The sequence below is a fragment of the Notamacropus eugenii genome, chromosome 6 (assembly GCF_028372415.1).
Source record: "Notamacropus eugenii isolate mMacEug1 chromosome 6, mMacEug1.pri_v2, whole genome shotgun sequence".
Classification (NCBI taxonomy): domain Eukaryota; kingdom Metazoa; phylum Chordata; class Mammalia; order Diprotodontia; family Macropodidae; genus Notamacropus; species Notamacropus eugenii.
The window spans coordinates 348,248,231-348,261,949 of NC_092877.1; the positions used below are offsets into that span (position 1 = coordinate 348,248,231).

The 13,719-nt window shown below is 36.8% G+C and overlaps 1 protein-coding gene across 4 annotated transcripts in view; it reads right to left on the reverse strand.

The window, feature by feature from the left end:
* NAALADL2 (N-acetylated alpha-linked acidic dipeptidase like 2) overlaps positions 1–13,719 on the reverse strand; it is a 998,881-nt gene that overhangs the window by 72,730 nt on the left and 912,432 nt on the right. For 3 of the 4 annotated variants that reach the window (XM_072620248.1, XM_072620247.1, XM_072620249.1), the window contains one exon: positions 6,762–6,855. In XM_072620248.1, coding sequence (XP_072476349.1) covers positions 6,762–6,855 — 94 coding nt within the window. Of the gene's footprint in view, positions 1–6,761; positions 6,856–11,488; positions 11,738–13,719 lie in introns of those variants that run through there. The other variant, XM_072620250.1, reaches the window with a different exon arrangement.

Genomic DNA, 13,719 nt, shown 5'->3' on the forward strand with positions numbered 1-13,719 from the left:
TTCTCCCTCCATTTGTCAGGAAGTGATGGAACAGTTGTGAAGAACTTAGTTTTTTTGATGTTAAGCTTCAAGTCAGCTTTTACACTCTCCCCTTTGACTCTCATCAAGAGGCTTATGGACCAGAACCCCATTTACTGGACTCGGTTCAAGGCAGCTTCTACTGCTACGCACTAAAGAATACACTAGGTGAGAGTAGAACTATATGGAGGTTGGGGATGGCTGGGCTCCTAAGGCAGCAGCTCTCAAAGAGGCCAGGACCTCAGGTAGAGCCCACCCTTAGCCCCTTATTTCCAGCCAGATAGTATTGATTTTGTCCTCAATCTGGGTATTGAGCTCTAGGATTCAGCTTCTAAATAGAAGAACTTGGAGCCAGCCTTGAGGGCAATAATAGAATCTATTTTGAACAAATGTAGCCTCTACCAGTGAGTCTCCTTAGGATCCCAGACTAATGTTCCCCATTCCTGAGGAAGGAGGGAGAGCCAAGATGTACTGAGCAGCCAACATCTTCAGTTGACTGCCAAATTTCGGCTTCTCCACCTTCAAAACATCTCTCCTATACATCTCCTTTCCACTCACATAGCCATCTTCCTACTTCATGCTCTCATGTCCTCATGTTTGGCTTAGATTATAATAAACACCTTTTATCTGATCTTCCTTCCTCTCTCTACCCAAATTCAAATCCATCCTCCACTCAGCAACAAAAACAATTTTCAAAAAAACCCAACAAAACCCAAAACAAGCATACAACACAACATTTAAAAATCATCTATTTCTACATTTCTTACAGATAGAAAGGCATCCTCTGGGGCCATATGTGATCAGCCCATTAATATCTATGATCAACTAAATAATCATTCACAATGCCAGAGGACCAATAATGAAGAATGCTACTTGTTTTCCATCAGAGAAGAGATGGCAATATGCATAATGAGACTCACATTTTTAGGAATATCCTTTATGGGAATTTGTTTTGCTTGACTGTGTATTTGCTGATGTCTTGTTGTGGTTGTTATTGAATGGATGGGAAGGAGGTTGAAGGGATTAAATAGAAGTGCTAGATAATTAAAAAAATATATAAAAAAGAAAGGAAAGGAAAAAAAAGTAGAAGTCTCATCCCATCAACCCCTGCTCAAGGAGCTCTACTGACTATCTTTTATCTCTAGGATCACATATAAGCTCCTGTATTTGGCATTTAAAGCTCTTCAGTATTTGGGCCATTACTCCCGTTGCAATCGTCTTACACTTAACTCTCCTCCACACCACTATGATCTGGCTACATTGGTCAGCTTATCCATCAGTCTCCTGTCATGTGCCTTTCCCTGGCTGTCCTTCATTTCTACAGTACTCTGCCCCCTCACTCATCCTTTTTAAATTACTCCGATTCCATGAAGACACAACTCAAATCCTACTTCCTGCAGAAGACCTTTCCCATCCCCATTTTCCTCCACCATTGTGAGTGCCTTCCCTCTATGGTTACTTTGCATTTACTTTCTCTCTATATAGCTTGCCCTAGTTCTTGACCTGTTATCCCCAACATGAGAATGTTGGTTCCACGAGAGAAGGAATTGTTTTTACCTCTCTTGTTTTTACCCTAGCACTTAGCATAGACAGTAAACACTCAATAGATGCTTGCTGCTTTACCATGTGTATGTGTGTGTATGTGTGTGTGTGTGTGTGTGTGTGTGTGTGTGTTGACAAGATAGATAAAGAATAAGCTGGACCCAAGGTTGATTAGTTGAGAAGAGATAAGGCAGAATCATAACACCAGAATTGTTGACTTCCCATGATGTGAAAGTGATCCTGAAAAAAGTCTATTCCTTTGGTCCTAAGTCAATAAACATTTATCAAGTGCCTACTATGTGCCAGGTACTATCCTAAACACTGAGGATGCATAAGTAAAACATAATCCCTGTCTTTGAGCAGCTTACAATCTAATAGGGGAGAGAATAAGTAAACAAGGTATATATGGGACAAATAGAGAATTATCAACAGAAGAAAAGTACAAGAATTCAGAGAGATTGGGAAATGCTTCTTAGAGAAGCCAATGTCATCATATCAGTCATTACAGTAGGGTGGCTATCAGTTGATTACAGCAGAATCAAAATTACAGTAATGGAATGACATACAGTGGGTTTAAGTAGCTGACAGCTGGTTATGAATGACTTGTGCATGGAAAGTGATGGAAAGGCATCATCTAGGGGCATCTATGGACAAACCAAGAAGTGATCTGGGTTTCTATTGGGACTGAGGTAGTGCATAGCCAACTGAAATGCTACAATGGCACCTTTGTGATAGGAAAAAGACCTCCAGAATGGAGGGAAGATTTTCAAAAGAACATGGATGAAAATCATACATGAAGAGAACTCATGGAGGAGCTGGACTGCTTATGGAGAAAATATCCACTGAAGATAACACAGATACCTCAATGTAAAAATAAAGTATCAAAATCTACAGATAAAAAGGATTCATATCTTAACAACTCCCACCACTACCACAGCAACAAAACCAGTTGAGAAATAAGGAAACAACGGACAAGTCATAGCAGTCATATACAATTACAGGCATGGAATTTCTGCCTAGCAACATAATTAGTATTGGAGATAAGTAAATTATTAAGAAGTGTCGTTGACAACATAAGGCACCAAACTCTTAGCAAGATATCTTATAGAATTTGACACAGAGAAGATCTGTATCTTCTCCAGAGAATTCCTTTCTAGGTCAGAGGATCATGGATCATGAGATCAGAGATTTGGACCTGAGAAGGATCTCAGAAATTATGTAATCCTTATTTTATTATGTAGTCCTTATTTTATAGATGAGCAAAGTAGAGTGCAGATTAGTTAAAATGACTTGGCAAATTTCACGGAAGATGTCGAAAGTAGTTTCAAAATTGATTATATGACCCCAGGCATTAAACCTGCTTCACTGGACCCCATAACCAAATACTAAGAAGTCTTGATTCAGTCCCCAAATCCTCAGGATCCTAACATCGACTGAGAACACTGTGGGAGAAGGGGAACAATTTTCTAAGGAATATCCAAAGTAAATTGGAAATTCTAGGACTTCTCTGTGATACAGGATTGATTTACGCTTCCCCCAAGGGGCCTACCTTTTGAGAAATTACATTCATAAGTTGAGGAAGACAGCAAGATTAGGAAGACCAATCCAGGTTCTGCCAAACCCTAAAGAGTCTCAGGGTAACTATGTTTGCCTGTTTGCCCTGTTTGCGTCAGTTTCTTCATTTCAAAGTGAACTGGAAAAGGAAATAGTAAAGCACTCCAGTATTTTGGCCATGAAAACCCCAAATGGAGTCACAAAGAGCTGGACACAACTAAAATGATGGAACCACAACAAAACATCTGAGGAAGTGGGCTAGGGATGATTAAAAGCCACAGTTGCATTATGGTGGTTGGGGAGGTGGTGACTGACAGCCCCTTATAGCCCTAGCAAGTAAAATTTCAATTCAGTTGAACCAAACTTTGTTAAGTGGCAACTCATTGCTTTTGGCACAGGGCTTGCTGATTCCCAGGTATGTATAATTTCATTTTGTGATGAAAGGAAGAGAAGTTTATGGAAATGAGAAAGGAAACAAAACCAGAACTGAGTAGATCTGAATGTGCTGTGACTTTAGAATACAGACAAGCTTCAAAATATGAAACTGTAAACCTAACAGGGCATGGAATTATCACCTTCAAAGTAATTTTCATTTCCCTAAAATTAAGTGATTGACACTAATGAATTATCAGAGCTAATGGGGAAAAAAGGAAGATTAAATCAACATTGTCTGTTATTCAGAGAACACAAGAAAAAGCTGCCAAGATCCATTTTCTATTTTGTGAGGAGGCGGCAGTAAGCCACACATTGCAAAATTATGATTTCCTGCTGTGTCTGGATTGAGCTGAATAAATGTGTATATGTCAGATCAGAGACTAAATGACTTTTATTTTTCTTGGGCACTTACTGTTTGAAGAATGTTGTTAACTAACTTCTTTGCTGACAAAGACAAATGGTTGATATTAAATAAAAGCATCAAATTTATGTGACCATAAATTATATAAAATTGCAATTTTCTATTTTAAAGAAGGAGTGGAGCTATCCCAGCAAAAGGAAGCACAATACTATTGGACTAACAAAATGGCCAGTGGATTATTGTCTTCTAGCCATGATTTATTAACTGAGTGACCTCATCAAGTCCCTTAATCTCTTTCAGATTCAATTTTCTCATCAGGAAAATGGTAAAAATAATCCTTGTACAATTCTATTTCCTGGGGTTGTTGTTAGGTGCCTATAATATAATATAATATAATGTATGTATATATGTATGAAGTACTTCATAATCCCAAATCATTATGAGAATGTAAAGATTTTATTACAAACATCCTCTATATTTGATATCAAATAACAAAGGATGAAATCCTAGCATTGACATTAACTGCCTACATGATTTTAGGTAAGTCACTTAGGCCTCAGTATCCTCTCCTGTACAATGGATAAGTTGGATTGTGTGACTTTCCATGTTCCTTTTCAGCTCTGTAACTATGTTTCTACTAGCATTCCATAAACGTTATGGGATATATAGCTGGAAGAACCCTCGTAAGATCATATGATCATAGGCCTGGAAGGGATTTCAGAAATCAGATAGTTCAACCTCCTCATTTTATAGATGAAGAAACCAAAACTAGGGGAGTTTCAGTGATTTTTCAAGGTGTCATGGGTAGTAAGGGAGTAGAATAAGTTGTGTCCAGACCTTCGAAAACTTGCTTGGTGCTCTTTCAACTATGTCATACTTTCTCTTGTTCAGTTTCCTATTGCTAGGAAGAAGCAGGTGGCACAGTGGTTAGAACACTGCTGGAGTCAGGAAGACCTGACTTCGAATCCAGCCTCAGACACTTACTGGGCAAGTCACTTCACCCTGTTTGCCTCAGTTTCCTCACCAGTACAATGAGCTGGAGAAGGAAATGCCAAACCACTCCAGTATCTTTGCCAAGAAAACTCCAAATAGGATCACGAAGAGATAGACATGACTGAATTGACTGAACAACAAAATTGCCCGGAAACAATTTTTATAAAAAACAGATAGAGCTCGTCTATCATTTTAATATTATTTTGTTTGCCAGAATATAAGCACATTTACATGTACATACAAACACATAGTCCAGCAAATGAGCACATACATATTCATTCCCTAAATAATGCTTAGTTCTGACGAAACACCCAAACCAAGGTCATTCCTTCAAATCCAGTTCTCCAGCAATAACCAATAAATCAAGTGAAACAAATTTTTCTGTGGTAAATTATCCTTCTTCTTCGTGGTTGTGAAGATGGAGGGGAACTAGAATGATCTGCTGCCAATGTAAACCAATGCAATAAATAAATGAAATGGCCAGTTGTCAAATGGTGAAAATTATATGGCTGAAAATGCAATTGGGTTTCAGAGACTCTCATCCTTACCCTGGTCGCAGTGCGGGAGAAACAGCATTTTATGGATCAGTCACAAAGACTGTTTATCTTTGACTGTAGCCAAGAACTTAAGACTAATTATTGCTCAACTGTCATAATAAAATCAGAAGAAATATAAACAATTTATGCTTATATTAAGCGGCTAAATATTATGTTTAATTTAGCACTGTGCATGCATACTGTTTGGCTAATGAAATCATCTGGGATTATTGCCTATATTCAAAATAAAATAGCTATTTGTGTTTGAGAAAGTGCATGACTGCTGCATAATACCATGTTCTCACTAAAGTATCCTCTGCTGAGAAACAGAGAGATGACAAAATGACCATTCCTTTACTATCTGTGCTGGTGGAAATCATATGCATTCTTCCCATAGGTGAAAGCATTTTTCCTATGACAAAATTGCCATGGGAGAATTAAGCAGAAACCACCTGGGATAGTAGAAGGGTCATAGGTGCATAGATCACAGCTCTAGAGCTAGAAGAGACCATGGTGACCATCAAATCTAAGCTCTTCATATTACAAATGAAGAAACTGAGGTCCAGAAATAAAATTGAGACTTACCCAAGGAAACATTGGTAGGTACTCATGGAATGTTCAAAACAAAGTAGAATTAGGTCATCTAATCCAACCCCCCATTTTCAGATGAATAAACTGAAGCAGAGAGGTTGATTGACTCATTCAATATCACATAGCCAGGACATGGCAGAGATGAAATTTAAACCTAATTCTTCTGTCTCCAAATTCAGTATTTTTTTAAATTTAATTTTTTTATATTTGATCCACAATTCATCTGACAATCTCACAGATACAGAACAGGAATGGGGCTGCCACAGAACACTTATCTAGCTTTCTTAGATAACTATCTCACCTGCAAAATCTAAATTAATTTCTACCTTTATGAAGATGACTGCATGGTGGCAGTCAGAGATAATAAGGGGCAAGAAAGTCTTCTTGAGTTGCTAGGATTCATATATAAATCAAAGAACAAGTATACAAACTTTAAAATGTCATATCCCTTTTCTAGAAAGCAATATTAAAAAAAAAGTAGTCAAGATATCTGTCAAATTCCAAGTTTCTCCTCATATCTTAACAGCTCCTCTGTTGAATCAATATGGCAGCTAAATTTTTTCCATGTCCTACCTTGGTCACTTTCTAGAAGTAGGGAGAGACTTCTTGCATTGCTGAAAAAGGCAGAAGGCCTTTATGACATTCATCAGCATATTACTGTTCGTTGTTGAAAATTAGATGAAACATTTTTTTTTACATTTACTCAAATTACTATAATTCTCACAAATTACCTTTAAGGCTGTTTTGAACTTCTAATGCTATATCCAGAGCATTAAAGGGCAGAACAGGATCATTGGCAATTTGCAAAATCACTTCTCCTGAGAGCTGAAAGAAAAAGAGGAAAAAAAAAATTTCTAATGTGTTTAATAATTAAGTGGGGTTTGGGGGTATGGGATGATCAGTTTTCCATACATCAGAGTGAAGAAAAAACACATGAAAAAGGATAAGATTTTTGGAAAATTTTTATTCCAACAAGAAAAGATTAAATATATGTAAAATTTTAATCCTTTATTACTCAAGGAAAAAATAAATCACTCGATATGTTTCACTTGTCTCAGGATAGTATGAGGGAATTTAATATTTGGTGTTCCTTGAGGATGAGATAAAGTATTGGGAAATATTTTGCTCCATAGGATGGAGGTGAGATATTTGAACTTTTAATCAATTGCTTATCAGCTTACCACATGGCAGAAGACAGTGAAGGAGATGAAGGAGATAATTTAGAATGAATGTCAAGTTAATAGAATCAGTACCTTAATATCATAGACAAATATTCTATTTTATTTAATAAACAATTGAACATAAGATTGCTTCAAAACTTCATAAACCAATAATCTTGTTGGTCTCACTAGACTCTTAATCTTTTTTTTTTTTTAAACCAAAAAGTCATCGGCACAATAGATACCACCCATAACCACATTAAGCTTAATATTGAAAAGATCGATACAATCTATTAATCATACAGACAATGGAATGGATTTTAGAAATAATCTAGTCCAATTCCTTATTTCATAAATAAGAAAACTAAGACCTAGAAACATGGAACAAATATGAAGGGTCACATGTATTAAGTACCTCCTATGTGAAAGCTCTGGGTTTGTGTAGTAAGGGTAATAGGAAATGTAGATTAGACATGGTCTCTGACCTTATAGATTTTATAGCATGTTAGGGAGATGAGACAATAAGTATAATGATGAAACACAGCAGTCAAACATGTGGCCTGCTGGCCTCTCAAATGTAACCCATTCCAGATAAAAATCTACCTGATTTTAATGTATTGATGTATTAGCTTTAAAAAAAATACAAACACGTTTATATAAAGAGTTCTCTAAATCGATATGAAGTCCACAGGAATTCTTATATAAAGTTCGGTGGTCCTCATTTCTATTTGAGTTTGACATCATTGATGTACATAGATACCAAATGTAACCCCTCTATCATTTTTGGTAGGAGGTCTTTGAGATTTGCTACAAATGAAAAATTCATCACCCTGTAGCCAACTTGATGATGAACAGCCATCATTACTTCTGTGTTTTTCTTTGGAAAAAGCCCTTGTCACAGTCATTCTGGACCTTCTTCCTCTGTCCATTCCTCAAAGAAAGGGGAAAAATGACAGTGATTCTGAAATTGAATTTTTTTAAAATTAGAGCACAATGCTTCCACTTCATCAGTGTCTATTGAATATTAGACATTGCTGAGCAGACAGACTTCTGATTTTGGGGATCAAACATCCAAGGATTAAAGATGAGGTGAGTAGGCTGAGGATGATGAGAAGGGAAATGAAGCCTAGGAAAGCCTTCTCTACCTAGGAAAGTTTTGTTGGCGTTGTTTTTTTTAATCTTGGTAGTGAGATGTAGTAGTTCTGACAACAGGAGGGTGAGCCAGCCATCCTGCTATTTCTATCAAAAAAAGCACCTGGCAACCAATACTGGTGCTTCCAAGGCACCTGGTCTTCTGCTGATCTCTAGGTACAAATTATTTCATATGCAGGAGGAAGGTTATTGGAAATCTTGCTGTGTGAGAAAGGGAAAGAAATTCTCCCTTAGCCTCTTTCGCAGTTGGTATAGATCCTTTCAAATTCTCTCCTTGGTTGAAGGGTAAGTGCATTAGTCTAACCAGAGCATTACAAACTTTAAAGCATGTTCACATCTTTGATTCTCACAGTGCTTTGAAGTTCGCAGGGCTGATATACTTGTCACCATTTTATAGATGAACTGAGACTGGTAAAAGTTCATAGAAACCTATAATTTAAAGACCAGAGATCTGGAAGGGAAGGGACCTTATAGTTGACATGGAAGTCCAGAGAGTTTTAGTGACTTCCCAAAGTCACAGAATCAATGCATCAAATATTTTGAACTGATAGGCCCCTCAGAGACCATCATTTCCAAGGACAACAAAGTGATGCTGTAAACAGAGTGCTGGTCCTGGAGTCAGGAAGACATGAGTTCAAATCTAGTGTCAGATACTTACTAGCTGTGTGACCCTGGGCAAGTCACTTAACCTCTGTTTCTTCTTCTGTAAAATGATCTGGAGAAGGAAATGGCAAACCATTCTAGGGTCTTTGCCAAGAAAACATAAATGGGGTCACAGAGAGTCAGATATGACTGAAATGACTCAATATACACAGATTCATATATTATGTGTGTCTCTGTGGTGTATGAATTTTAAGTGGGATTTCTCTAATATTTTGCACTGGATTTTGTTGGTAAAATACAGAAATCCTGATGATATATATGAGTTAACCATGTTGAAAGGAACAATTGATTCAATTAATTTTTAACTGAGTCTATAGGTTTCTGTAAATGAACTGTCATGCCATCAGTAAAAGGGATATTTTGTTTCTCCTTTGTTTATTTTTAGTCCTTTTATTTCACTTTCTTTTCTCATTGTTATAACTAGCATTTCCATAAAAGAGTGGTGATAATAGACACCTTTGCTTTATCGTAGCTGTTACTGAAAAGACCTCTAGTTTATTTCCATTACATATAATGTTGGCTCTTGGTTTTAGATATTACTTTAACACATATTAATGAAAAATCCATTTATTTCTATAGCTTTTAGTGTTTTTAACATATATTAGTGTTCTAATTTGGCCAAAGCTTTTTGTGAACTTATGGAGATAATCATATGAGTTTGGTTGTTCTTCTTATATTTGCAGTTTTCCTAATATTGTACCAACCCTGCATGCCTGACATAATTTTAAGCTGGTCATAATTTTTAATATATTGCTATAACCTCTTTGCTAATATTCTTGTACTGGGAATATAACTGAAAGGAAAATACAGTCCCTACTTTCAGGAAGCTCACACTAGAAAGATGAGCATTTGTCAGAGACACTGGAGAGAAGATTTTTTAATCAATTATTGAACATATTGGATGCTCTCTGGTGTTTCTCGTAACTAAGAGATTCTGCATCAGTCTACACCTCCAAATCCAAGGCCCTTTGCAGTGTACCTCCCTTTGCTTAATCTAAGAGCCCATTTAAATCATAAGCATCTAAAACATAGGGACCAGTTCTTCCCCTTATATTGGACTATTCCCCTTACAGTGCTAATATTAAAAAGATGAGCTTTTGCTTTCATGGGATGGTAAAAAGAACTTTACAATTTCCTAAAAGCAATCCACCCACTCATCTTCTTTTTCAACTCTGCACTATCTGTTCCATTTCTTTCTAATATATCTACTGTATGACAAGCCATTTAGAGTGTCCATCCCAGGCTTATTTAATCTGGGCAACAGATAGTCTTAATTAACTTGATTTTTCCTGTATTGATGGACCAGGTGAACTCTTTGGAGTGAGCAGACATCTCTTTCAGGAGGCTCTGCAATACCTTGAAGTTTTATATATTCAGCTTAATGTCAACCACCAACAGGAGCATCTTGTAGGACCTCACTACACACTGGAAATCTCTCTGTGACTTGGACTTTGAACTGTATCTCCTCCATGATGGTGGCAAATACATTTGGTGAGTATGCATCATCCTGTTTTAGCCCTTGCCTGACATTATTATCAAGAGATCCTAAATAGTATTATGTTCTAGATTTTCCCAGGAATCCTGAATGATTTTGATGCATGGATGGCAGATATTTTGTAAAAGTACCTTCACAGAGGTGGGGTTTTTTCCCAGGCAAATCAACGCAAATGATAAGTCTAATGGGATCTAATATTATGATAACCTTTCAATTAACTGTGAGATAGAAAGAATGTGGTCCACTTTTGAAGACCACTTATGGAAGCCTACATGTTTCCTGCTAATATCCTTGTTGAGGACATCCTTACTTCTCATATAGATAACTATCACAAAGATTTTGCCTCGGTTAGAGAGTAGGCATATAGGAATGATGGTTCTTAATATTGCCTTGGTTACTTATTTTTTTTCAATGTTGGTGAAACATGAAGTAAAAATTTAGCACCTCTGGTATCCTTCTATCTTTCAGATTTGTAAATTGATCCCTCAACACCCTCACCATTGTATGCCCCCTACCATGGACGTACCCACTTTTGCTCTCTTTAATTTCAATTCTATCTCCTCCTTCTCTACCTCAGAACTATGGTATTGGGACTGAATGTTGTGGCACCACGTTTCTTGATAGAGAAATCAATTGGTAAAAATAATTTTTATGTCTTTTGCATCTTTCTTCTATTTCTTCCATTTGTCCTTTCATTTTCTTTCTTGAATGCCCTTGGGGTGACTTTACTTAGCTGAACATCTTGCAGATCTTTTCTAAACTGGTTTTACTCTACTGCTTCTCCGTGCTTTATGAGACCATGCTGCTCATAGTCATCCATCATCCTTGTTCATAAGATTTTTCAGAAGTTTATATTCTAACCCTGTATTACCTTTGGCAGCCATATTTCTATTTGACCAACAGGCCAAAGGTTTGCTTATTATTAGAGTGGTTTTGGAGTGCTTCATGCCTCTTTTTTTTGAGGCACAATTAATTTAAACTCATTAAATTTCTGGATAAATATTTTATTTTGACAAAATAAATGAAAGCAATGGCAACAATGATAATTTCATCCCAAAGTTTAACTTGAAGGCACAGGAAAAAAGAACCAGAGAGAGAAGTTATTTCAAACTTTTCTTTAAAGTACAAAAAAAGAATACGAATGCCCCCCCACCCCCGCAAAGTCTTCATAGGAACTCTTCGTTTCCTCTCCTTGCCCTACTGATGCATATGTCATGATGCTTTTTGCTGTCAGTACCTGTTATGTGGAGGATAAAAATGATATGTAGATTATTCTAGATTTCAAAAAGCACTAAGGGTAAGCTACAAGTTTCACTTTCCAAATTCTTTTCCCTTCAGTTTGACATTCTCCTACCTGAGAAATATCCCATACTTAAGGAAATTCCTGGCATAGAGTAGATGCTTGATACTCTAGCTAGGTAGAGCAGTGGACAGATTGCTGGACCTGGAGTTAGGGAAGTCTGAGGTCAATCTGGCCTCAGATATTTACTAGCTATGGAATCATTTAAATCATTTAAAAATTTAAGCTGTCTGTCTTAGTTTTCTAAACTATGAAGCAGTGTTGATAATAGCACCTATTTCTAGGGTTTTGTGAGGATCAAATGGGATATTTGTAAAAAGCATATAGCCCAGTGCCTGCTCTATAGTATGTGTTTAATAAGTACATTTTGAAAGAGATGCAATATGGTATAGTGAATGAATCCTGGGACTTGGAGTTTGGAAGTTTGGGATTCAAATCACACCCCAGATGCTTACTCGCTATCTATCTCATTAAGCACTCCAACATACACGGAGGGACCTGCTACCACAGGTTCTTAGATCTGCATTCATAAAAGGAAAGGCAATTTGTGAGGGGTTAACAATCACTTTAATCCAGCACAGGTATCATTCCTTTAACCCAGCATATATATCATTCACCTAGTGCAGGGGAGTCAGCACCCTGAACTTCAAAGAAAATAAAGAGAAATTAAAGATCAGCAGACGTGGCTTCCTCTGCCTGACCATAATTCAGCAGACAGGTGCAGCTGTCTGACCATAGCTACCAGAGAGGGAAACACTAACATCTGGGCTCTCAAAGAGGGGCTGGTAGTGATGTCCTTTAGCGACTTCCCAGAGTCATCATCTGGCCAAATAAACACTTTCAGTCGCTGAGCCCCAAAATAAAACTGCACCTCAGAATCTTTACACACTTTTTAGAGCCAGAGGACATCACACACCTAGAGAACGAGTGCCTCATTAACAAAAGGCATGGACCTTCCTACAAATCTTTCCAGGCCCAACAATGGGTGGGAAAGATCCTCCTTAATCACATTCAAATAGAGTCATTACACTTCTTGATTACACTAAAACAAAAACAACAAAACATCCTGTTTTGCTTGACCTTACGCTATCTTACCCTGAGCAAGTCACTTAACTCTATCAGGTTTGATTTTGTGCTTCTGGCAAATAAGAGGTTTAGAATTCCACACTTCTACAGTCAAATGATTGACTAATTGCAAAGATTCTTCTCACACTTCTTTGAAGTTTTGAAATGAGGCTTTAAAAAATTGCTATGATCTGAAAAATCTATATTTTCATGTTTCTTGTTTTTGAATTACTAAAAATAAGTGAAATGAACTGTCCGGTATCAAAGGTCTTGTTCAGCTCTAAAAATCTATGATTCTATGATTCTAAATTGCAATTTCATCATCATCAGTAGGGATAAAACATTTTAAAACCTTTTAAATTATATATTACAATAGCAGCCATTGTGCAAAGAAATTTACATATATTATCTCCCAGGGGCCTTGATCCTGTAGGTATCATGTTCTGCTCTTTTTTTAAAAACAGAAATGGAGGCCCACAGAGATGATGAAACTTGTTCATATTTTATCTAATTAATTTCAAATGCAGAATTTGAACCCTGGTCTTTCTGGCTCTAAATTCAGAACTCTATCCATTGGACCATGCTATACAGATATAAAATGTAATGCACACTTGCAGATTAATAAGAGATTCTTGATATAGGTGGGTATTACTTGAGAAAAGAAATATAATATTAGTGCCATAGTACTAATGAGTCATATTTCCAGTTTTGTAAAAAAAAAAAAAAAAAAAATTGTCTATAGCATATTTTCTTTCTTCCTCAGCCCAATTTCCTCTTCTGCCACTGGTAAAAGATACATGGCAGTAAGTACAAGATGTCCTAGTTATTGTTGAATAATTGGTACTGGAAAAATG